Here is a 24,429-nt window from a genome sequence, read left to right on the forward strand (position 1 = left end):
ACTACTACATCCGGATCGTCCCTTTCCTTTGTGAATACGGAGACAAAATATTCATTTAAAACCCTACCCACATCCTCTGCTTCTACACACAAATTACCCTTATCATCCCTGATAGGTCCCACCTTTTCCTTCGCTATCCTCTTGTTCTTAATGTACTGATAAAATATCTCTGGGTTTTCTTTAATCTGACTAGCTAATATTTTTTCATGCCCTCTCTTTGCTTTCCTTATTTCCTTTTTTACTTCATCCCTGTACTTTCTATACTCCTCTAGGCTTTCTGCAGTATTTAGTTTTCTGTGACAGCCATAAGCTTTTTTTTTCTGCTTTATCTTGCCCGTATACTTCTAGACAACCAGGGGGCTCTAAATTTGGCAGTGCCACCCTGTTTCTTTGAGGGGACGTGTCTGCATTGTACCCGTAGAATTTCACTTTTTAGTGCCTCCCACTGGCTTGCCACTGATTTCTCCTCAAGTAGTTGTGTCCAGTCCACTTCTGCCAAATCACCTCTTAGTTTTGTAAAATTTGCCTTCCCCCAATTTAAAACATTTATCCTTGATTTAACTCTGTCCTTTTCCATAATAATGCTTAAACAAACTGAATTGTGGTCACTATCCCCAATATGGTCACCCACTGTCACTTCACTCACTTGCCCATCTTCATTTCCCAGGTCTAAATCTAGAATTGCTTCCCCTCTTGTTGGGCTTCTCACGTGCTGGCTCAAAAAGTTCTCCTGGACACCGATCAAGAATTTTGCACCCTCTGTGCCCCTCACACTGTTTGAATCCCAGTTGATGTTCGGGTAGTTGAAGTCCCCGACTATTATTGCTCTCTTATTGTTGCACTCAGAAATTTGCCGACATATTTGTTCTTCTATCTCCCTTTCGCTATTCGGGGGTCTATAGTACACTCCCAGTAGTGTGATTGCCCCTTTTTTATTTCTTAACTCAACCCGTATGGCTTCGATTGATGATCCATTCAGCAGATCATCCCTTCTCACAACTGTAATTGATTCTTTAACCAATAATGCTACCCCCCCTCCTTTATTATCACCCACTCTATTCTGCCTGAAAATTCTATATCCAGGGATATTGAGCTGCCGATTATCCCCCTCTTTAAGCCAGGTTTCCGTTATAGCAATGATATCATGCTGCCATGTGTCTATCTGTGCCCTTAGCTCATCTGCTTTGTTTGTAATACTCCTTACATTGAAGTATATACCCTTTAACCCCGTCAAATTCCTGTGCTGAACACTATTTAACCTTTGCTTCTTTTGCCTTTCTGAGTCGCTAACTACGTCACTAACTGCTTTTCTACTTCCGTTTCCTGGTCTGAATTCATCCTATCTGTACCTGCCCTTTGGTTCCCATCCCCCTGCCATGCTAGTTTAAACCCTCCCCAACAGAACTAGCAAATGCCCCCGCGAGGATATTGGTCCCTGTTCTGCTTGGGTGCAACCCGTCCAGCTCGTACAGGTCCCGCCTTTCCCAGAATCGGGAATGCCTCAGGAATTTAAACCCCTCCCTCCTACACCATCTCTCAAGCCATGCATTCATCTGGTCTATTCTCCTATTTCTGCTCTCACTAGCACGTGGCACTGGGAGTAATCCTGACATTACTACCTTAGAGCTCCTGCTTTTTAATTTATTTCCTCATCCCTTTTCTTTACTGATGTCGTTGGTACCGATATGGACCACGACCTCTGACTGTTCACCCTCCCCCTTCAGAATGTTCTGCAGCCGCTCCGTGACATCCTTGACCCTAGCACCAGGGAGGCAACATACCATCCTGGAGTCGTGTCTACGGCCGCAGAAACGCCTATCTGTTCCCCTTACGATGGAATCCCCTATCACTATTGCTGTCCCATTCTTTTTCCTCCCCTCCTGTGCAGCTGAGTCACTCGTGGTGCCACGGTCTTGGCTCTTGCTGCTTTCCCCTGATAAGCCATCTCCCCCAACAATATTCAAAGCGGAATATCTGTTTGAGAGGGAGATGGCCCCAGGGGACTCCTGCTCGACCTGCCTAGTCCTTTTACCCTGCCTGGTGGTCACCCATTTCCTTTCTGCCTGCGTAATCTTTACCTGCGGTGTGACCACCTCACTGAACGTGCTATCCACGATAATCTTAGTATCGCGGATGCTCCACAGTGAATCCACCCGCAGCTCCAGCTCTGAAATACGGTTAGCCAGTAGCTGCAACTGGACACACTTCCTGCACACATGGTTGCCAGGGACACCTGTAGTGTCCATGACTTCCCACATAGTGCAGGAGGAGCATATCACGGGTGCGAGCTCTGCTGCCATGACTTGCCTTAGATTAAGCTCGTTAGTTACTCCCTTGAAGGAGTTTACTCCTTTAAATTACTCTTAATTTAGAGAATGTTAACGACACCAGGGATCTTGATTCACGAAAAAATCACTGAGAGCAGTTGGGATCCAGTAACACACTGACAGGGGTCAGGATCCAGTAACGCACTGACAGGGGTCAGGATCCAGTAACGCACTAATGGGGTCAGGATCCAGTAACGCACTAATGGGGGCTGGGATCCTGTATCTCACTGACAGGGGTCAGGATCCAGTAACACACTGATGGGGGTCGGGATCCAGTAACGCACTGACAGGGGTCAGGATCCAGTAACACACTGACGGGGGTCAGGATCCAGTAACACACTGACAGGGGTCAGGATCCAGTAACGCACTGATGGGGGTCGGGATCCAGTAATGCACTGACAGGGGTCAGGATCCAGTAACGCACTGACAGGGGTCAGGATCCAGTAACACACTGACGGGGGTCAGGATCCAGTAACACACTGACAGGGGTCAGGATCCAGTAACACACTGACAGGGGTCAGGATCCAGTAACGCACTGACAGGGGTCAGGATCCAGTAACGCACTGACAGGGGTCAGGATCCAGTAACACACTGACAGGGGTCAGGATCCAGTAACACACTGACAGGGGTCAGGATCCAGTAACGCACTGACAGGGGTCAGGATCCAGTAACACACTGACGGGGGTAGGGATCCAGTAACGCACTAATGGGGGCTGGGATCCTGTATCTCACTGACAGGGGTCAGGATCCAGTAACACACTGATGGGGGTCGAGATCCAGTAACACACTGACAGGGGTCATAAGAACATAAGAAATTGGAGCAGGAGTAGGCCAATCGGCCCCTCGAGCCTGCTCCGCCATTCAATAAGATCATGGCTGATCTGATCCTAACCTCAAATCTAAAGAACACAAGTAGGAGCAGGACCCGGCCACTCAGCCCCTGGGCCCTCTCCGCCACCCACAGGGCCTTGACCGATCCGAACTCAGCTTCATGTCCAATTTCCCGCCCGCTCCCCGTAACCCCTAATTCCCTTTACTTCTAGGAAACTGTCTATTTCTGTTTTAAATTTATTTATTGATGTAGCTTCCACAGCTTCCTGGGGCAGCAAATTCCACAGACCTACTACCCTCTGAGTGAAGAAGTTTCTCCTCATCTCAGTTTTGAAAGACCAGTTCCTTATTCTAAGATTGTGCCCCCTAGTTCTAGTTTCACCCATCCTTGGGAACATCCTTACCGCATCCACCCGATCAAGCCCCTTCACAATCTTATATGTTTCAATAAGATCGCCTCTCATTCTTCTGAACTCCAATGAGTAGAGTCCCAATCTACTCAACCTCTCCTCATATGTCCGCCCCCTCATCCCCGGGATTAACCGAGTGAACCTTCTTTGTACTGCCTCGAGAGCAAGTATGTCTTTTCTTAAGTATGGAGACCAAAACTGTATGCAGTATTCCAGGTGCGGTCTCACCAATACCTTATATAACTGCAGCAATACCTCCCTGTTTTTATATTCTATCCCCCTAGCAATAAAAGCCAACATTCCGTTGGCCTTCTTGATCACCTGCTGCACCTGCATACTAACTTTTTGATTTTCTTGCACGAGGACCCCCAGATCCCTTTGTACTGCAGTACTTTTCAGTTTCTTGCCATTAAGATAATAACTTGCTCTCTGATTTTTCCTGCCAAAGTGCATAACCTCACATTTTCCAATATTGTATTGCATCTGCCAAATCTCCGCCCACTCACCCAGCCTGTCTATATCCCCTTGTAGGTTTTTTATGTCCTCCTCACTCTCTACTTTCCCTCCCATCTTTGTATCATCTGCAAATTTTGATATGTTACACTCGGTCCCCTCCTCCAAATCGTTAATATAGATTGTAAAGAGTTGGGGACCCAGCACCGACCCCTGCGGAATACCACTGGCTACTGGTTGCCAGTCCGAGAATGAACCATTTATCCCAACTCTCTGCTTCCTGTTAGATAACCAATCCTCCAGAATATTACACTGACAGGGGTCAGGATCCAGTATCACACTGACAGGGGTCAGGATCCAGTAACACACTGACAGGGGTCAGGATCCAGTATCGCACTGACAGGGGTCAGGATCCAGTAACACACTGACAGGGGTCAGGATCCAGTATCACACTGACAGGGGTCAGGATCCAGTAACACACTGACAGGGGTCAGGATCCAGTAACACACTGACAGGGGTCAGGATCCAGTAACACACTGACAGGGGTCAGGATCCAGTAACACACTGACAGGGGTCGGAATCCAGTAACACACTGACAGGGGTCGAGATCCAGTAACACACTGACAGGGGTCAGGATCCAGTAACACACTGACGGGGGTCGGGATCCAGTAACACACTGACGGGGGTCAGGATCCAGTAACACACTGACGGGGGTCAGGATCCAGTAAGACACTGAAGGGGGTCAGGATCCAGTAACACACTGACGGGGGTCGGGATCCAGTAACACACTGACGGGGGTCGGGATCCAGTAACACACTGACGGGGGTCGGGATCCAGTAACACACTGACGGGGGTCGGGATCCAGTAACACACTGACAGGGGTCAGGATCTAGTAACACACTGACGGGGGTCGGGATCCAGTAACACACTGACGGGGGTCGGGATCCAGTAACACACTGACGGGGGTCAGGATCCAGTATCACACTGACGGGGGTCGGGATCCAGTAACACACTGACGGGGGTCGGGATCTAGTAACACACTGACGGGGGTCGGGATCCAGTAACACACTGACAGGGGTCGGGATCCAGTAACACACTGACAGGGGTCAGGATCCAGTAAGACACTGACGGGGGTCGGGATCCAGTATCACACTGACGGGGGTCGGGATCCAGTAACACACTGACAGGGGTCAGGATCCAGTAACACACTGACGGGGGTCGGGATCCAGTAACACACTGACGGGGGTCAGGATCCAGTATCACACTGACGGGGGTCGGGATCCAGTAACACACTGACGGGGGTCGGGATCTAGTAACACACTGACGGGGGTCGGGATCCAGTAACACACTGACAGGGGTCGGGATCCAGTAACACACTGACAGGGGTCAGGATCCAGTAACACACTGACGGGGGTCGGGATCCAGTAACACACTGACGGGGGTCGGGATCCAGTAACACACTGACGGGGGTCGGGATCCAGTAACACACTGACGGGGGTCGGGATCCAGTAACACACTGACGGGGGTCGGGATCCAGTAACACACTGACGGGGGTCGGGATCCAGTAAGACACTGACGGGGGTCGGGATCCAGTAACACACTGACGGGGGTCGGGATCCAGTAACACACTGACGGGGGTCGGGATCCAGTAAGACACTGACGGGGGTCGGGATCCAGCAAGACACTGACGGGGGTCGGGATCCAGTAAGACACTGACGGGGGTCGGGATCCAGTAACACACTGACGGGGGTCGGGATCCAGTAAGACACTGACAGGGGTCGGGATCCAGTAACACACTGACAGGGGTCGGGATCCAGTAACACACTGACGGGGGTCGGGATCCAGTAAGACACTGACGGGGGTCGGGATCCAGTAAGACACTGACGGGGGTCGGGATCCAGTAACACACTGAAGGGGGTCAGGATCCAGTAACACACTGACGGGGGTCAGGATCCAGTAACACACTGACGGGGGTCAGGATCCAGTAACACACTGACAGGGGTCGGGATCCAGTATCACACTGACGGGGGTCGGGATCCAGTAACACACTGACGGGGGTCGGGATCCAGTAAGACACTGACGGGGGTCAGGATCCAGTAATACACTGACGGGGGTCGGGATCCAGTAACACACTGACGGGGGTCGGGATCCAGTAAGACACTGACGGGGGTCGGGATCCAGTAAGACACTGACGGGGGTCAGGATCCAGTAACACACTGACAGGGGTCGAGATCCAGTAACACACTGACGGGGGTCAGGATCCAGTAACACACTGACAGGGGTCGGGATCCAGTAACACACTGACAGGGGTCGGGATCCAGTAACACACTGACGGGGGTCAGGATCCAGTAACACACTGACGGGGGTCGGGATCCAGTAACACACTGACGGGGGTCAGGATCCAGTAACACACTGACAGGGGTCAGGATCCAGTAACACACTGACAGGGGTCAGGATCCAGTAAGACACTGACACGGGTCAGGATCCAGTAACACACTGACAGGGGTCGGGATCCAGTAACACACTGACGGGGGTCAGGATCCAGTAACACACTGACAGGGGTCAGGATCCAGTAACACACTGACAGGGGTCAGGATCCAGTAACACACTGACAGGGGTCAGGATCCAGTAACACACTGACACGGGTCAGGATCCAGTAACACACTGACGGGGGTCGGGATCCAGTAACACACTGACAGGGGTCGGGATCCAGTAACACACTGACGGGGGTCAGGATCCAGTAACACACTGACGGGGGTCAGGATCCAGTAACACACTGACAGGGGTCAGGATCCAGTAACACACTGACACGGGTCAGGATCCAGTAACACACTGACGGGGGTCGGGATCCAGTAACACACTGACAGGGGTCGGGATCCAGTATCACACTGACAGGGGTCGGGATCCAGTAACACACTGACGGGGGTCGGGATCCAGTAACACACTGACGGGGGTCGGGATCCAGTAACACACTGACAGGGGTCAGGATCCAGTAACACACTGACAGGGGTCAGGATCCAGTATCACACTGACAGGGGTCGGGATCCAGTAACACACTGACGGGGGTCAGGATCCAGTATCACACTGACAGGGGTCGGGATCCAGTAACACACTGACGGGGGTCGGGATCCAGTAACACACTGACAGGGGTCAGGATCCAGTAACACACTGACAGGGGCTGGGATCCAGTATCACACTGACAGGGGTCGGGATCCAGTAACACACTGACAGGGGTCAGGATCCAGTAACACACTGACAGGGGCTGGGATCCAGTATCACACTGACAGGGGTCAGGATCCAGTAACACACTGACAGGGGCTGGGATCCAGTATCACACTGACAGGGGTCGGGATCCAGTAACACACTGACAGGGGCTGGGATCCAGTAACACACTGACAGGGGTCAGGATCCAGTAACACACTGACGGGGGTCAGGATCCAGTAACACACTGACGGGGGTCAGGATCCAGTAACACACTGACAGGGGTCGGGATCCAGTATCACACTGACAGGGGTCGGGATCCAGTAACACACTGACGGGGGTCGGGATCCAGTAACACACTGACGGGGGTCGGGATCCAGTAACACACTGACAGGGGTCAGGATCCAGTAACACACTGACAGGGGTCAGGATCCAGTATCACACTGACAGGGGTCGGGATCCAGTAACACACTGACGGGGGTCAGGATCCAGTATCACACTGACAGGGGTCGGGATCCAGTAACACACTGACGGGGGTCGGGATCCAGTAACACACTGACAGGGGTCAGGATCCAGTAACACACTGACAGGGGCTGGGATCCAGTATCACACTGACAGGGGTCGGGATCCAGTAACACACTGACAGGGGTCAGGATCCAGTAACACACTGACAGGGGCTGGGATCCAGTATCACACTGACAGGGGTCAGGATCCAGTAACACACTGACAGGGGCTGGGATCCAGTATCACACTGACAGGGGTCGGGATCCAGTAACACACTGACAGGGGCTGGGATCCAGTAACACACTGACAGGGGTCAGGATCCAGTAACACACTGACGGGGGTCAGGATCCAGTAACACACTGACGGGGGTCAGGATCCAGTAACACACTGACAGGGGTCGGGATCCAGTAACACACTGACAGGGGTCGGGATCCAGTAACACACTGACGGGGGTCGGGATCCAGTATCACACTGACAGGGGTCAGGATCCAGTAACACACTGACGGGGGTCGGGATCCAGTAACACACTGACAGGGGTCGGGATCCAGTAACACACTGACGGGGGTCGGGATCCAGTATCACACTGACAGGGGTCAGGATCCAGTAACACACTGACAGGGGTCGGGATCCAGTAACACACTGACGGGGGTCGGGATCCAGTAACACACTGACGGGGGTCGGGATCCAGTAACACACTGACAGGGGTCAGGATCCAGTAACACACTGACAGGGGTCAGGATCCAGTAACACACTGACAGGGGTCAGGATCCAGTAACACACTGACGGGGGTCGGGATCCAGTAACACACTGAAGGGGGTCAGGATCCAGTAACGCACTGACAGGGGTCAGGATCCAGTAACACACTGACGGGGGTCGGGATCCAGTAACACACTGACAGGGGTCGGGATCCAGTAACACACTGACAGGGGTCAGGATCCAGTAACACACTGACAGGGGTCAGGATCCAGTAACACACTGACAGGGGTCAGGATCCAGTAACACACTGACAGGGGTCAGGATCCAGTAACACACTGACAGGGGTCAGGATCCAGTAACACACTGACGGGGGTCGGGATCCAGTAACACACTGACGGGGGTCGGGATCCAGTAAGACACTGACGGGGGTCGGGATCCAGTAAGACACTGACGGGGGTCGGGATCCAGTAAGACACTGACGGGGGTCGGGATCCAGTAAGACACTGACGGGGGTCGGGATCCAGTAACACACTGACGGGGGTCAGGATCCAGTAACACACTGACGGGGGTCAGGATCCAGTAACACACTGACGGGGGTCGGGATCCAGTAACACACTGACGGGGGTCAGGATCCAGTAACACACTGAAGGGGGTCGGGATCCAGTAACACACTGACGGGGGTCGGGATCCAGTAACACACTGACGGGGGTCAGGATCCAGTAACACACTGACAGGGGTCAGGATCCAGTAACACACTGACAGGGGTCGGGATCCAGTATCACACTGACGGGGGTCGGGATCCAGTAACACACTGACGGGGGTCAGGATCCAGTAACACACTGACAGGGGTCAGGATCCAGTAACACACTGACACGGGTCAGGATCCAGTAACACACTGACGGGGGTCAGGATCCAGTAACACACTGACGGGGGTCAGGATCCAGTAACACACTGACAGGGGCTGGGATCCAGTATCACACTGACAGGGGTCGGGATCCAGTAACACACTGACAGGGGTCGGGATCCAGTAACACACTGACAGGGGTCGGGATCCAGTAAGACACTGACAGGGGTCAGGATCCAGTAACACACTGACAGGGGTCGGGATCCAGTAACACACTGACGGGGGTCGGGATCCAGTAAGACACTGACAGGGGTCGGGATCCAGTAAGACACTGACAGGGGTCAGGATCCAGTAACACACTGACAGGGGTCAGGATCCAGTAACACACTGACAGGGGTCGGGATCCAGTAACACACTGACAGGGGTCGGGATCCAGTAAGACACTGACAGGGGTCAGGATCCAGTAACACACTGACAGGGGTCGGGATCCAGTAACACACTGACGGGGGTCGGGATCCAGTAAGACACTGACAGGGGTCAGGATCCAGTAACACACTGAAGGGGGTCAGGATCCAGTAACACACTGACAGGGGTCAGGATCCAGTAACACACTGACAGGGGCTGGGATCCAGTATCACACTGACAGGGGTCAGGATCCAGTAACACACTGAAGGGGGTCAGGATCCAGTAACACACTGACGGGGGTCAGGATCCAGTAACACACTGACAGGGGTCAGGATCCAGTAACACACTGACAGGGGTCAGGATCCAGTAACACACTGACAGGGGTCAGGATCCAGTAACACACTGACAGGGGCTGGGATCCAGTATCACACTGACAGGGGTCGGGATCCAGTAACACACTGACAGGGGTCAGGATCCAGTAACACACTGACGGGGGTCAGGATCCAGTAACACACTGACAGGGGTCGGGATCCAGTAACACACTGACGGGGGTCGGGATCCAGTAACACACTGACGGGGGTCAGGATCCAGTAACACACTGACGGGGGTCAGGATCCAGTAACACACTGACGGGGGTAGGGATCCAGTAACACACTGACGGGGGTCGGGATCCAGTAACACACTGACGGGGGTCAGGATCCAGTAAGACACTGACAGGGGTCAGGATCCAGTAACACACTGACAGGGGTCAGGATCCAGTAACACACTGACAGGGGTCAGGATCCAGTAACACACTGACAGGGGTCAGGATCCAGTAATACACTGAAGGGGGTCAGGATCCAGTAACACACTGACAGGGGTCAGGATCCAGTAATACACTGAAGGGGGTCAGGATCCAGTAACACACTGACAGGGGTCAGGATCCAGTAATACACTGACAGGGGTCGGGATCCAGTAACACACTGACAGGGGTCGGGATCCAGTAACACACTGACAGGGGTCAGGATCCAGTAACACACTGACGGGGGTCGGGATCCAGTAACACACTGAAGGGGGTCAGGATCCAGTAACACACTGACGGGGGTCAGGATCCAGTAACACACTGACGGGGGTCAGGATCCAGTAACACACTGACGGGGGTCAGGATCCAGTAACACACTGACAGGGGCTGGGATCCAGTATCACACTGACGGGGGTCAGGATCCAGTAACACACTGACGGGGGTCGGGATCCAGTAACACACTGACAGGGGTCGGGATCCAGTAACACACTGACGGGGGTCGAGATCCAGTAACACACTGACAGGGGTCGGGATCCAGTAACACACTGAAGGGGGTCGGGATCCAGTAACACACTGACGGGGGTAGGGATCCAGTAACACACTGACGGGGGTAGGGATCCAGTAACACACTGAAGGGGGTCGGGATCCAGTAACACACTGAAGGGGGTCAGGATCCAGTAACACACTGACGGGGGTAGGGATCCAGTAACACACTGACGGGGGTAGGGATCCAGTAACACACTGAAGGGGGTCGGGATCCAGTAACACACTGAAGGGGGTCAGGATCCAGTAACACACTGACAGGGGCTGGGATCCAGTAACACACTGACAGGGGTCAGGATCCAGTAACACACTGACGGGGGTCAGGATCCAGTAACACACTGACGGGGGTAGGGATCCAGTAACACACTGACGGGGGTCAGGATCCAGTAACACACTGAAGGGGGTCGGGATCCAGTATCACACTGATGGGGGTCGGGATCCAGTAACACAGACAGGGGCTGGGATCCAGTATCACACTGACAGGGGTCGGGATCCAGTATCACACTGAAGGGGGTCGGGATCCAGTAACACACTGACGGGTCAGGATCCAGTAACACACTGACAGGGGCTGGGATCCAGTATCACACTGACAGGGGTCGGGATCCAGTAACACACTGAAGGGGGTCGGGATCCAGTAACACACTGAAGGGGGTTGGGATCCAGTAACACACTGACAGGGGTCGGGATCCAGTAACACACTGAAGGGGGTCGGGATCCAGTAACACAGACAGGGGCTGGGATCCAGTATCACACTGACAGGGGTCGGGATCCAGTATCACACTGACAGGGGTCGGGATCCAGTATCACACTGACAGGGGTCGGGATCCAGTATCACACTGACGGGGGTCAGGATCCAGTAACACTGACAGGCGCTGGGATCCAGTATAACACTGACTGGGGCTGGGATCCAGTATCTCACTGACGGGGTTCAGGATCCAGTATCTCACTGATGGGAGTCAGGATCCAGTAATTCACTGACAGGGGCACGGATCCAGTATCACACTGACAGGGGTCGGGATCCAGTAACACACTGACAGGGGTCGGGATCCAGTAACACACTGACGGGTCGGGATCCAGTAACACACTGACAGGGGTCGGGATCCAGTAACACACTGACGGGGGTCGGGATCCAGTAACACACTGACAGGGGTCGGGATCCAGTAACACACTGACAGGGGTCAGGATCCAGTAACACACTGACGGGGGTCGGGATCCAGTAACACACTGACAGGGGTCGGGATCCAGTAACACACTGACAGGGGTCGGGATCCAGTAACACACTGACAGGGGTCGGGATCCAGTAATACACTGACAGGGGTCAGGATCCAGTAACACACTGACAGGGGTCGGGATCCAGTAACACACTGACAGGGGTCGGGATCCAGTAACACACTGACAGGGGTCGGGATCCAGTAACACACTGACAGGGGTCGGGATCCAGTAATACACTGACAGGGGTCGGGATCCAGTAACACACTGACAGGGGTCGGGATCCAGTAACACACTGACAGGGGTCGGGATCCAGTAACACACTGACAGGGGTCGGGATCCAGTAATACACTGACAGGGGTCGGGATCCAGTAACACACTGACGGGGGTCGGGATCCAGTAACACACTGACAGGGGTCGGGATCCAGTAACACACTGACGGGTCGGGATCCAGTAATACACTGATGGGGGTCAGGATCCAGTAACACACTGACAGGGGTCGGGATCCAGTAACACACTGACGGGTCGGGATCCAGTAACACACTGACAGGGGTCGGGATCCAGTAACACACTGACAGGGGTCAGGATCCAGTAACACACTGACGGGTCGGGATCCAGTAACACACTGACAGGGGTCGGGATCCAGTAACACACTGACAGGGGTCGGGATCCAGTAACACACTGACAGGGGTCGGGATCCAGTAACACAGACAGGGGCTGGGATCCAGTATCACACTGACGGGTCGGGATCCAGTCAGACACTGACAGGGGTCGGGATCCAGTAACACACTGACGGGTCGGGATCCAGTAACACACTGACGGGTCGGGATCCAGTAACACACTGACAGGGGTCGGGATCCAGTAACACACTGACAGGGGTCGGGATCCAGTAACACACTGACGGGTCGGGATCCAGTAACACACTGACAGGGGTCGGGATCCAGTAACACACTGACAGGGGTCGGGATCCAGTAACACACTGACGGGTCGGGATCCAGTAACACACTGACAGGGGTCGGGATCCAGTAACACACTGACAGGGGTCGGGATCCAGTAACACAGACAGGGGCTGGGATCCAGTATCACACTGACAGGGGTCGGGATCCAGTAACACACTGACAGGGGTCGGGATCCAGTAACACACTGACAGGGGTCGGGATCCAGTAACACACTGACAGGGGTCGGGATCCAGTAACACACTGACGGGGGTCAGGATCCAGTAACACACTGACAGGGGTCGGGATCCAGTAACACACTGACAGGGGTCGGGATCCAGTAACACACTGACAGGGGTCGGGATCCAGTAACACACTGACGGGGGTCAGGATCCAGTAACACACTGACGGGGTCAGGATCCAGTAACACACTGACAGGGGTCAGGATCCAGTAACACACTGACGGGGGTCAGGATCCAGTAACACACTGACAGGGGTCGGGATCCAGTAACACACTGACAGGGGTCGGGATCCAGTAACACACTGACAGGGGTCAGGATCCAGTAACACACTGACAGGGGTCGGGATCCAGTAACACACTGACAGGGGTCGGGATCCAGTAACACACTGACAGGGGTCGGGATCCAGTAACACACTGACAGGGGTCGGGATCCAGTAATACACTGACAGGGGTCGGGATCCAGTAATACGATGGCCTGACTGAAGCCCCATTCACAATCGGTTGAGAACATCTGCAACAGGCCAGCTAATGAACATGGTTCTGAAAGCAGACAGGATTTCTACGGTCAGTACGGAAATCCCACGTCCTTGAGTGCATTGCAGAGGGAGCATAGCTCAAACCAGCCACAGTTGCTTAGAGAAGAAAGCAGACTAGCGAAACTGACACAGCCTCGGAAGCAACAGACAGGTCAGAAAATTCAGTTCAAAAAAGTTTAATATAGAATTAACTGTATAAAGAGTAATCAGTGAACAAGGAGGGAGAGAGCACTCAGAGAACAAGGAGGGAGAGAGCACTCAGAGAACAAGGAGGGAGAGAGCACTCAGAGAACAAGGAGGGAGAGAGCACTCAGAAAACAAGGAGGGAGAGAGCACTCAGAGAACAAGGAGGGAGAGAGCACTCAGAAAACAAGGAGGGAGAGAGCACTCAGAGAACAAGGAGGGAGAGAGCACTCAGAGAACAAGGAGGGAGAGAGCACTCAGAAAACAAGGAGGGAGAGAGCACTCAGAGAACAAGGAGGGAGAGAGCACTCAGAAAACAAGGAGGGAGAGAGCACTCAGAGAACAAGGAGGGAGAGAGCACTCAGAGAACAGGGAGGGAGAGAGCAATCGGAGAACAAGGAGGGAGAGAGTAATCGGAGAACAAGGAGGGAGAGAGTAATCAGAGAACAAGGAGGGAGAGAGTAATCGGAGAACAAGGAGTGAGAGAGCACTCCGAGAACAAGGAGGGAGAGAGCACTCAGAGAACAAGGAGGGAGAGAGCACTCAGAAAACAAGGAGGGAGAGAGCAATCGGAGAACAAGGAGGGAGAGAGTAATCGGAGAACAAGGAGGGAGAGAGTAATCAGAGAACAGGGAGGGAGAGAGCACTCAGAGAACAAGGAGAGAGAGAGCACTCAGAGAACAAGGAGGGAGAGAGCACTCAGAGAACAAGGAGGGAGAGAGCACTCCGAGAACAAGGAGGGAGAGAGTAATCGGAGAACAGGGAGGGAGAGAGTAATCGGAGAACAGGGAGGGAGAGAGTAATCGGAGAACAGGGAGGGAGAGAGTAATCGGAGAACAGGGAGGGAGAGAGTAATCGGAGAACAGGGAGGGAGAGAGTAATTGGAGAACAGGGAGGGAGAGAGTAATCGGAGAACAGGGAGGGAGAGAGTAATCGGAGAACAGGGAGGGAGAGAGTAATCGGAGAACAGGGAGGGAGAGAGTAATCGGAGAACAGGGAGGGAGAGAGTAATCGGAGAACAGGGAGGGAGAGAGTAATCGGAGAACAGGGAGGGAGAGAGTAATCAGAGAACAGGGAGAGAGAGTAATCGGAGAACACGGAGAGAGAGAGAGAGTAATCAGAGAACAGGGAGAGAGAGAGTAATCAGAGAACAGGGAGGGAGAGAGTAATCAGAGGACAGGGAGAGAGATAGAGAGAGAGTAATCAGAGAACAGGGAGGGAGAGAGTAATCAGAACAGGGAGAGAGAGTAATCAGAGAACAGGGAGAGAGAGAGTAATCAGAGAACAGGGAGGGAGAGTAATCAGAGAACAGGGAGAGAGAGTAATCAGAGAACAGGGAGAGAGAGTAATCAGAGAACAGGGAGAGAGAGTAATCAGAGAACAGGGAGAGAGAGTAATCAGAGAACAGGGAGAGAGAGTAATCGGAGAACAGGGAGAGAGAGAGAGAGTAATCAGAGAACAGGGAGGGAGAGAGTAATCAGAACAGGGAGAGAGAGTAATCAGAGAACAGGGAGAGAGTAATCAGAACAGGGAGGGAGAGAGCACTCAGAGAACAGGGAGGGAGAGTAATCAACAGGGAGAGAGAGTAATCGGAGAACAGGGAGGGAGAATAATCAGAACAGGGAGAGAGAAATCGGAGAACAGGGAGGGAGAGAGTAATCGGAGAACAGGGAAGGAGAGTAATCAGAACAGGGAGGGAGAGAAATCGGAGAACAGGGAGCGAGAAATCAAAGAACAGGGAGGGAGAGAGTAATCGGAGAACAGGGGGGAGGACACTCGGTGGGAGAGTTAATGTAGCGGAGAGATGGGGTTCAGTGGGAGAGTTAATGTACTGGAGGGATGGGGTTCAGTGGGAGAGTTAATGTAGCGGAGAGATGGGGTTCAGTGGGAGAGTTAATGTACTGGAGAGATGGCGTTCAGAGGGAGAGTTAATGTAGCGGAGGGATGGCGTTCAGAGGGAGAGTTAATGTACTGGAGAGATGGGGTTCAGTGGGAGAGTTAATGTACTGGAGAGATGGGGTTCAGAGGGAGAGTTAATGTACTGGAGAGATGGGGTTCAGAGGGAGAGTTGATGTACTGGAGAGATGGGGTTCAGTGGGAGAGTTAATGTACTGGAGAGATGGGGTTCAGTGGGAGAGTTGATGTACTGGAGGGATGGGGTTCAGAGGGAGAGTTAATGTACTGGAGAGATGGGGTTCAGTGGGAGAGTTAATGTACTGGAGAGATGGGGTTCAGTGGGAGAGTTAATGTACTGGAGAGATGGGGTTCAGTGGGAGAGTTAATGTACTGGAGAGATGGGGTTCAGTGGGAGAGTTGATGTACTGGAGAGATGGGGTTCAGTGGGAGAGTTGATGTACTGGAGGGATGGGGTTCAGTGGGAGAGTTAATGTACTGGAGGGATGGGGTTCAGTGGGAGAGTTGATGTACTGGAGAAATGGGCTTAATTGCCTGTACGTCTTTTTTTTATCACTGATATTGTATGTTATATTCTTACTCCTTTGAGCAGGAGTAGCTCCTGCCTGAAGATCACAGACCCACACAGGTTTTCCTGGTATTTGTGATGGGGGATTTCTTTGCCGATGAAGGCTGGGCTGTCGCAGCATTCATAGTGAAAGCCCTTTATTAAAGTGCTGAGATTTAATTGAGAGTTTTCACTGGTGCTGTGAATTTAAGGCTCACGTTCTTGAGCCAGCACCACAGAAAACATTCAGAAATCCCACAGCCCAATGGGGCTTTGACAAGAGGAGGAGAAATACAGAGGAAGGGAGACAGAGGAAGAGAGAAAAAGGTAAGAGACAGAGATAGAGTGAAAGTCAGAGAGAGAGACAGAGATAGAGTGAAAGTCAGAGAGAGAGACAGAGATAGAGTGAAAGTCAGAGAGAGAGACAGAGATAGAGTGAAAGTCAGAGAGAGAGACAGAGATAGAGTGAAAGTCAGAGAGAGAGACAGAGATAGAGTGAAAGTCAGAGAGAGAGACAGAGATAGAGTGAAAGTCAGAGAGAGAGACAGAGAGAGTGAAAGTCAGAGAGAGAGAGAGAGTGAAAGTCAGAGAGAGAGACAGAGATAGAGTGAAAGTCAGAGAGAGAGAGACAGAGATAGAGTGAAAGTCAGAGAGAGAGACAGAGATAGAGTGAAAGTCAGAGAGAGAGAGTGAAAGTCAGAGAGAGAGAGTGAAAGTCAGAGAGAGAGAGTGAAAGTCAGAGAGAGAGAGTGAAAGTCAGAGAGAGAGAGTGAAAGTCAGAGAGAGAGAGTGAAAGTCAGAGAGAGAGATAGAGTGAAAGTCGGAGAGAGAGAGAGATAGAGTGAAAGTCGGAGAGAGAGAGAGATAGAGTGAAAGTCGGAGAGAGAGAGATAGAGTGAAAGTCAGAGAGAGAGAGAGAGTTAGAGTGAAAGTCAGAGAGAGAGAGAGTTAGAGTGAAAGTCAGAGAGAGAGATAGAGTGAAAGTCAGAGAGAGAGATAGAGTGAAAGTCAGAGAGAGAGAGATAGAGTGAAAGTCAGAGAGAGAGATAGAGTGAAAGTCAGAGAGAGAGATAGAGTGAAAGTCAGAGAGAGAGATAGAGTGAAAGTCAGAGAGAGAGACAGAGATTGAGTGAAAGTCAGAGAGAGAGAGAGAGAGTGAAAGTCAGAGAGAGAGTGAAAGTCAGAGAGAGAGATAGAGTGAAAGCCAGAGAGAGAGAGATAGAGTGAAAGCCAGAGAGAGAGAGATAGAGTGAAAGTCAGAGAGAGAGACAGAGATTGAGTGAAAGTCAGAGAGAGAGAGAGAGAGAGAGTGAAAGTCAGAGAGAGAGTGAAAGTCAGAGAGAGAGAGTGAAAGCCAGAGAGAGAGAGATAGAGTGAAAGCCAGAGAGAGAGAGATAGAGTGAAAGCCAGAGAGAGAGAGATAGAGTGAAAGTCAGAGAGAGAGAGATAGAGTGAAAGTCAGAGAGAGAGAGATAGAGTGAAAGTCAGAGAGAGAGAGATAGAGTGAAAGTCAGAGAGAGAGAGATTGAGTGAAAGTCAGAGAGAGAGATTGAGTGAAAGTCAGAGAGAGAGATTGAGTGAAAGTCAGAGAGAGAGAGATAGAGTGAAAGTCAGAGAGAGAGAGATAGAGTGAAAGTCAGAGAGAGAGAGATAGAGTGAAAGTCAGAGAGAGAGAGATCGAGTGAAAGTCAGAGAGAGAGAGATCGAGTGAAAGTCAGAGAGAGAGAGATTGAGTGAAAGTCAGAGAGAGAGAGTTAGAGTGAAAGTCAGAGAGAGAGAGAGTGAAAGTCAGAGAGAGAGATAGAGTGAAAGTCAGAGAGAGAGAGATAGAGTGAAAGTCAGAGAGAGAGAGAGAGATTGAGTGAAAGTCAGAGAGAGAGACAGAGATAGAGTGAAAGTCAGAGAGAGGGAGAGAGTTAGAGTGAAAGTCAGAGAGAGAGATAGAGTGAAAGTCAGAGAGAGAGACAGAGAATGAGTGAAAGTCAGAGAGAGAGAGAGAGAGTGAAAGTCAGAGAGAGAGTGAAAGTCAGAGAGAGAGTGAAAGTCAGAGAGAGAGTGATAGAGTGAAAGTCAGAGAGAGAGATGGAGTGAAAGTCAGAGAGAGAGAGATAGAGTGAAAGTCAGAGAGAGAGAGATAGAGTGAAAGTCAGAGAGAGAGAGATAGAGTGAAAGTCAGAGAGAGAGAGATAGAGTGAAAGTCAGAGAGAGAGAGATAGAGTGAAAGTCAGAGAGAGAGATGGAGTGAAAGTCAGAGAGAGAGAGATAGAGTGAAAGTCAGAGAGAGAGAGATAGAGTGAAAGTCAGAGAGAGAGAGATAGAGTGAAAGTCAGAGAGAGAGAGATAGAGTGAAAGTCAGAGAGAGAGAGATTGAGTGAAAGTCAGAGAGAGAGAGATAGAGTGAAAGTCAGAGAGAGAGAGATAGAGTGAAAGTCAGAGAGAGAGAGATTGAGTGAAAGTCAGAGAGAGAGATTGAGTGAAAGTCAGAGAGAGAGATTGAGTGAAAGTCAGAGAGAGAGAGATAGAGTGAAAGTCAGAGAGAGAGAGATAGAGTGAAAGTCAGAGAGAGAGAGATAGAGTGAAAGTCAGAGAGAGAGAGATTGAGTGAAAGTCAGAGAGAGAGAGATTGAGTGAAAGTCAGAGAGAGAGAGAGAGTTAGAGTGAAAGTCAGAGAGAGAGAGAGTGAAAGTCAGAGAGAGAGATAGAGTGAAAGTCAGAGAGAGAGAGATCGAGTGAAAGTCAGAGAGAGAGAGAGAGATTGAGTGAAAGTCAGAGAGAGAGAGATTGAGTGAAAGTCAGAGAGAGAGACAGAGATAGAGTGAAAGTCAGAGAGAGGGAGAGAGTTAGAGTGAAAGTCAGAGAGAGAGACAGAGATAGAGTGAAAGTCAGAGAGAGGGAGAGAGTTAGAGTGAAAGTCAGAGAGAGAGATAGAGTGAAAGTCAGAGAGAGAGACAGAGAATGAGTGAAAGTCAGAGAGAGAGAGAGAGAATGAAAGTCAGAGAGAGAGTGAAAGTCAGAGAGAGAGTGAAAGTCAGAGAGAGAGTGAAAGTCAGAGAGAGAGTGAAAGTCAGAGAGAGAGATAGAGTGAAAGCCAGAGAGAGAGAGATAGAGTGAAAGTCAGAGAGAGAGAGATAGAGTGAAAGTCAGAGAGAGAGAGATAGAGTGAAAGTCAGAGAGAGAGAGATAGAGTGAAAGTCAGAGAGAGAGAGATTGAGTGAAAGTCAGAGAGAGAGAGATTGAGTGAAAGTCAGAGAGAGAGATAGAGTGAAAGTCAGAGAGAGAGAGATAGAGTGAAAGTCAGAGAGAGAGAGATAGAGTGAAAGTCAGAGAGAGAGAGATAGAGTGAAAGTCAGAGAGAGAGAGATAGAGTGAAACTCAGAGAGAGAGATTGAGTGAAAGTCAGAGAGAGAGAGAGATAGGGTGAAAGTCAGATAGAGAGAGAGATAGAGTGAAAGTCAGAGAGAGAGAGAGATAGAGTGAAAGTCAGAGAGAGAGAGAGATAGAGTGAAAGTCAGAGAGAGAGAGAGATAGAGTGAAAGTCAGAGAGAGAGAGAGATAGGGTGAAAGTCAGATAGAGAGAGAGATAGAGTGAAAGTCAGAGAGAGAGAGAGATAGAGTGAAAGTCAGAGAGAGAGAGAGAGATAGAGTGAAAGTCAGAGAGAGAGAGAGAGATAGAGTGAAAGTCAGAGAGAGAGACAGAGATAGAGTGAAAGTCAGAGAGAGACAGAGATAGAGTTAAAATCAGAGAGAGAGAGTGAAAGTCAGAGAGAGAGAGTGAAAGTCAGAGAGAGAGGGAGTGAAAGTCAGAGAGAGAGAGTGAAAGTCAGAGAGAGAGAGAGTGAAAGTCAGAGAGAGAGAGTGAAAGTCAGAGAGAGAGATAGTGAAAGTTGGAGAGAGAGAGATAGTGAAAGTCAGGGAGAGAGAGATAGAGTGAAAGTCAGAGAGAGAGAGAGAGATGGAGTGAAAGTCAGAGAGAGAGAGTGAAAGTCAGAGTGAGACAGAGATGGAGTGAAAGTCAGAGAGAGAGATAGAGTGAAAGTCAGAGAGAGAGATAGTGAAAGTTAGAGAGAGGGAGATAGTGAAAGTCAGGGAGAGAGAGATAGAGTGAAAGTCAGAGAGAGAGAGAGAGAGATGGAGTGAAAGTCAGAGAGATGGAGTGAAAGTCAGAGAGATGGAGTGAAAGTCAGAGAGAGAGAGTGAAAGTCAGAGTGAGACAGAGATGGAGTGAAAGTCAGAGAGAGAGATAGAGTGAAAGTCAGAGAGAGAGAGATAGAGTGAAAGTCAGAGAGAGAGAGATAGAGTGAAAGTCAGAGAGAGAGAGATAGAGTGAAAGTCAGAGAGAGAGAGAGTGAAAGTCAGAGAGAGAGAGAGTGAAAGTCAGAGAAAGTGAGTGAAAGTCAGAGAGAGAGAGAGAGAGTGAAAGTCAGAGAGAGAGAGAGAGATAGAGTGAAAGTCAGAGAGAGACAGAGCGAAGATGAGAGAAATGAAACAAAGACTTTCATTTCTGTAGCGCCTTTCAAAACCTCAGGATGTCCCAAACACTTTACAGCCAGTTCGGTACTTCTGAAGTGTAGTCACTGTTGTAATGTTGGAAACGCGGCAGTCAATTTGCGCACAGCAAGATCCCACAAACAAAAGTGAGATAATGACCAAATAATCTGTTTTAGTGATGTTGCTTGAGGGATAAATATTGGCCAGAACACCTGGGAGAACTCCTGTGCTCTTCTTCAAAATAGTGCAATGGGATCTTTTCTGTCCACCAGAGAGGGCAGAATAGACCTCGGTTTAGCGTCTCATTTGAAGGACAACTCTGACAGTGCAGCACTCCCTCAGTACTGCGCTGGAGTGTCAGGCTGGATTATCTGCAAGTCCCTGGAGTGGGACTCGGACCCATGACCTTCTGACTCGCAGTGAGAGTGCTGCCCACTGAGCCATGGCTGACACTGAAGAATTTATTCATGCCCCTCCGACCCAGTCCTATGGCCTGCCTCACTTTAAGCCTCATTTTTGTTGGTTGGCTGATTTTGAAAAGCGTCCGCCCATGTTGCCAGTCTGGGGGTGGTCCCGTGTACTCTGATACCCGCGGTGGTCCCGTGTACTCTGATACCCGGGGTGGTCCCGTGTACTCTGATACCCGGGGTGGTCCCGTGTACTCTGATACCCGGGGTGGTCCCGTGTACTCTGATACCCGGGGTGGTCCCGTGTACTCTGATACCCGGGGTGGTCCCGTGTACTCTGATACCCGGGGTGGTCCCGTGTACTCTGATACCCGGGGTGGTCCCGTGTACTCTGATACCCGGGGTGGTCCCGTGTACTCTGATACCCAGGGTGGTCCCGTGTACTCTGATACCCGGGGTGGTCCTGTGTACTCTGATACCCGCGGTGGTCCCGTGTACTGATACCCGGGGTGGTCCCTGCTGACCTTTCTAATTCTGTCAGTCCATGTGAAAACCCTTGAGGTTTGGAGTGCGTTATTAAGCTGCATGTGACCTTTGATCCCAACTCACTCGCCCCGCTGTAAGTGTGTTTGTTTTTTCCCAGTGATTCTGACTGATGCCATGGCAGAGCCCAGCCAGGCAAAGCGACTGCGTGGCACTCCCGAGAGGATCGAGTTGGAGAATATCCGTGTGTCACTGGAGCGGGAGGAAGATCTGCAGGAGGTGCCGGAGGAGACACTCGCCGAGCACAATCTGAGCAGCGCACTGCAGAGAGCCAACCAGGACCTGGGCAGCAGGTCAGTGCCAACCAGGACCTGGGCAGCAGGTCAGTGCCAACCAGGACCTGGGCAGCAGGTCAGTGCCAACCAGGACCTGGGCAGCAGGTCAGTGCCAACCAGGACCTGGGCAGCAGGTCAGTGCCAACCAGGACCTGGGCAGCAGGTCAGTGCCAACCAGGACCTGGGCAGCAGGTCAGTGCCAGGCAGATATTATTGGAGCCTCAGTGTCAGTCACTTCACATCGTGATTATACAATGGGTTAAAGGGAACATTTCATTCTTGTCTGGTCCTGTCTGGTTCCTGTCTGTTCCTGTCTGGTTCCTGTCCAGTCCCTGTCTGGTCCCTGCCATAAAACCATAAGAGATAGGAGCAGGAGTAGGCCATTCGGCCGCTCGAGCCTGCTCCGCCATTCAATGAGATCATGGCTGATCTGATTTTTACCTCAACTCCACTTTCCCGCTTTTTCCCCATATCTTTTGACTTCCTTGCTGATCAAAAATTTGTCTAACTCAGCCTTGAATGTATTCAATGACTCGGCCTCCACAGCTTTTTGGGGTAAAGAATTCCAAAGATTCACGACCCTCTGGGAGAAGAAATTCCTCCTCATTTCCGTCTTAAACGGGCGACCCTTTATTCTGAAACTATGCCCCCTAGTTTTAGATTCCCCCATGAGGGGTAACATCCTCTCAGCATCTACCCTATCGAGTCCCCTCAGAATCTTGTATGTTTCAAAAAGGTCTCCTCTCATTCTTCCAAACTCCAATGAGTTTGGACCCAATCTGTTCAATCTTTCCTCATAAGACAACCCTTCCATACCTGGAATCAACCATGTGAACCTTCTCTGAACTGCCTCCAATGCAAGTATGTCCTTCCTTAAATAAGGGCACCAGAACTGTACGCAGTACTCCAGGTGTGGTCTCACCAGCACCCTGTACAGTTGTAGCATGACTTCCCTGCTTTTATACTCCATCCCCCAAGAAATAAAGGCCAATATTCCGTTTGCCTTCCGGATTACCTGCTGCACCTGTATGTTGACTTTTTGTGTTTCATTTACGAGGACACCCAGATCCCTCTGTACCGCAGCATTTTGTAGTATTTCTCCATTCAAATAATATTTTGCCTCCCAACATGGAAGACTTTCACATTTTGTGTTCTTGTCTAACCCAGTTTCAGTTCCTGTCGGCCAGGTTTATTCACCCTCTGGCGCCCCAGGGGACTGAGCTGCTGTACAAACTGTATCACAAAATGGAGTCACGGCATTGCTCATAAAAGAGTCTTTTTGGGCTTAGTTGCAGTAGTTCTGAGTACGAGATGGAGGAGGAGGAGGAGGAGGAGGAGGAAGATGCGCTGGCTCCCTCGGACCTGGGCGGTGTTCCATGGAAGGAAGCTGTGAAGATCCATCGGTTGCTGAAGGGCAGTCCAGAGGGAGACACTGAAGCAGAGGACGAGGATGAGGAACAATCGGAATCCAGTTACGGTGAGTGACACCGTGTGATTGGGCAGGAATGGAGTTCAGTGGGAGAGTTAATGGACTGGAGGGATGGGGTTCAGAGGGAGAGTTAATGTACTGGAGGGATGGGGTTCAGAGGGAGAGTTAATGTACTGGAGAGATGGGGTTCAGAGGGAGAGTTAATGTACTGGAGAGATGGGGTTCAGTGAGAGAGTTAATGTACTGGAGAGATGGGGTTCAGTGGGAGAGTTAATGTACTGGAGAGACGGGGTTCAGTGAGATAGTTAATGTACTGGAGAGATGGGGTTCAGTGGGAGAGTTAATGTACTGGAGAGTTGGGGTTCAGTGAGATAGTTAATGTACTGGAGAGATGGGGTTCAGTGGGAGAGTTAATGTACTGGAGAGATGGGGTTCAGTGGGAGAGTTAATGTACTGGAGAGATGGGGTTCAGAGGGAGAGTTAATGTACTGGAGAGATGGGGTTCAGAGGGAGAGTTAATGTACTGGAGAGATGGGGTTCAGTGGGAGAGTTAATGTACTGGAGAGATGGGGTTCAGAGGGTGAGTTAATGTACTGGAGAGATGGGGTTCAGAGGGAGAGTTAATGAACTGGAGGGATGGGGTTCAGTGAGAGAGTTAATGTACTGGAGAGATGGGGTTCAGAGGGAGAGTTAATGTACTGGAGAGATGGGGTTCAGTGGGAGAGTT

The 24,429-nt window shown here is 51.2% G+C and overlaps 1 protein-coding gene across 1 annotated transcript in view; it reads left to right on the plus strand.

Moving 5' to 3' along the window:
- LOC137334477 (F-actin-monooxygenase MICAL3-like) overlaps positions 1-24,429 on the plus strand; it is an 80,080-nt gene that overhangs the window by 25,062 nt on the left and 30,589 nt on the right. The window contains exons 6-7 of the mRNA XM_067999157.1: positions 22,099-22,291; positions 23,563-23,750. Coding sequence (XP_067855258.1) covers positions 22,099-22,291; positions 23,563-23,750 — 381 coding nt within the window. The remainder of the gene's footprint in view (positions 1-22,098; positions 22,292-23,562; positions 23,751-24,429) is intronic.

The sequence above is a fragment of the Heptranchias perlo genome, chromosome 18 (assembly GCF_035084215.1).
Source record: "Heptranchias perlo isolate sHepPer1 chromosome 18, sHepPer1.hap1, whole genome shotgun sequence".
Taxonomy (NCBI): Eukaryota; Metazoa; Chordata; class Chondrichthyes; order Hexanchiformes; family Hexanchidae; genus Heptranchias; species Heptranchias perlo.